Source organism: Equus quagga, unplaced genomic scaffold, assembly GCF_021613505.1.
Source record: "Equus quagga isolate Etosha38 unplaced genomic scaffold, UCLA_HA_Equagga_1.0 HiC_scaffold_5278_RagTag, whole genome shotgun sequence".
NCBI lineage: Eukaryota > Metazoa > Chordata > Mammalia > Perissodactyla > Equidae > Equus > Equus quagga.
Window position 1 is genome coordinate 4,306 of NW_025794008.1, and position 2,050 is coordinate 6,355.

Genomic DNA, 2,050 nt, shown 5'->3' on the forward strand with positions numbered 1-2,050 from the left:
TGTGACTGACTGGGGAGAAGGAGAGGCAGATTGATGGAGATGAAGAGAAAAATAAACCCAGAACTGGTGAAAGCTGATAAGACGCCTGGTTGGCTCCAATTAGCTGTGTGCTTACAAATGGTTAAACATTAGTTTAGGTTTTTTCCTATCAAAGGGCAAAATTCAGAGCCAGGAGACGTAGGCGTGTCTGTGGAAAGCTCTAGCCTGTTTGTTTAGGTCACTAGGCGGTAGCCCAGTGGTTTGGGAGTGTCAGTAGTCATTCTTGTTGCTACCTGCACTCCCTCCAGCATGGCCTGCCTTCTCCGTGCAGTTTGGAGAGTTTCTGCAGGGGTTTTCTTCTTATCACTGTGGGGCATGAGTGTAGGTGACAAGCTGCTGGTGGTCCCTCAGGACGGAAGCCACTGGCTCAGTATGAAGGACATCATTGAGCCTCTCAGTGAGAAGGGGCATGACATCGTGGTGCTGGTGCCAGAAGTCAATTTGCTCCTGAAAGAATCGAAATACTACACAAGAAGAATCTATCCAGTGCCCTACGACGAGGAAGAGATGGTGAGCCGTTACCGCTCTTTTGGAAAGAATCACTTTGCTGAGAGATGGCTCCTGAATGCTGCTCAGACTGAGTACAGGAATGTCATGATCGTTATCGACATGTACTTCACCAACTGCCAGAGCCTCCTGAACCACTCTGAGACCCTGAGCTTCCTCAGGGAGAGCAAGTTCGATGCCCTTTTCACAGACCCGGCCTTACCCTGTGGGGTGATCCTGGCTGACTACCTGGGCCTGCCCTCCGTGTACCTCTTCAGGGGCTTCCCGTGTTCCCTGGAGTATGCGTTCACTAGAAGCCCAAACCCGGTGTCCTACACTCCCAGGTGCTTCACCCAGTTCTCAGACCAGATGACTTTCCCCCAACGTGTGGCCAACTTCCTCGCTAATTACTTGGAGATCTACCTATTTTACTGTGTGTATTCAAAGTATGAAGACCTCACTTGGAACGCTCTCAAGAGAGATGTGCACTTACCTACTTTATATCAGAAGGGCTCCATTTGGCTGTTAAGATACGACTTTGTGTTTGAGTATCCAAGACCAGTCATGCCCAACATGGTCTTCGTTGGAGGGGTCAACTGCAAGAAGGAGGGAATCCTGCCTCAGGTGGGTGGTTTATTTGTTTTGGATTGCCCCTGTTCTTTGGGGACAGACATCATTCACTTGCTCTGTCTTCCCTGTCATTTTGCTCCTTGAGCCATCTGTCACCTGGGATGGCTGCCTGAAGAACCAGCAGTGGGATGGGGATGCCAGGCTTGGAGTAGGGATGTGCAGGAGACCTGAGGCAGAGGTTTTTGTTTTGTTTTGTTTTGGTGAGGAAGATTGGCCCTGAGATAACATCTGTGCCAATCTTCCTCTATTTTTTTTTGTACGTGGGACACTGCCACACCATGGCTTGATGGATCGGTGTGTAGGTCTGGGTCTGGAATCCAAATCCAGCCAACCTCGGGTCACCAAAGAGGAGTATGCGACCTTTACCACTATGCCACTGGGCTGGCCCTGAGGCAGAGATTTTGAAAGATGTTGAGGTTTTGAGTGAAGATAGGGCTCATGCCTGCCAACAGCAGGAGATAGCTTTAGCTAGGTAATCTGTAGACAGTCACAGAATCATAGAATAAGCCTTAGAGTTTCCAGTCCAAATTCTGAATTATCTATTGAGAAAAGAGGTGAAGGCTTGACCAAGAGGATGCAGAGCTCAGAGGATAGTCCAGGTCAAAACCCTTCTCCCACGTGTGTGCCATCCATTTTCCCAGGGCCCTAAACCAGGGGTCAGCAAACTGTAGCCAGCGGACCCAATCTGCCCAGAAGCCTGTTACATGGCCCAGAGCTAAGGATGGTGTTCACATGCTTAAAGGGATGTGAAAAACAACAACAATGAGTAGGTGACAGAGAGGTGTGTTGCCTGCTGAGCCTACGTATTTCCTCTCTGACCCTTTACAGAAAAGGTGTGTTGACCTCTGACCCAAGGCAAGTATTCCTAGATGCCCTCCTGACACGTGGGGAAGAG

At 49.6% G+C, this 2,050-nt stretch overlaps 1 protein-coding gene across 1 annotated transcript; it reads left to right on the forward strand.

The window, feature by feature from the left end:
- The first annotated feature begins 222 nt into the window (after positions 1-222).
- Positions 223-1,254, forward strand: LOC124232386 (UDP-glucuronosyltransferase 1-6-like). Its single transcript, XM_046649353.1, has one exon. The coding sequence runs from the start codon at positions 289-291 to the stop codon at positions 1,237-1,239; it is 951 nt and encodes a 316-aa protein (XP_046505309.1). The 5' UTR covers positions 223-288; the 3' UTR covers positions 1,240-1,254.
- Positions 1,255-2,050: the final 796 nt, after the last annotated feature.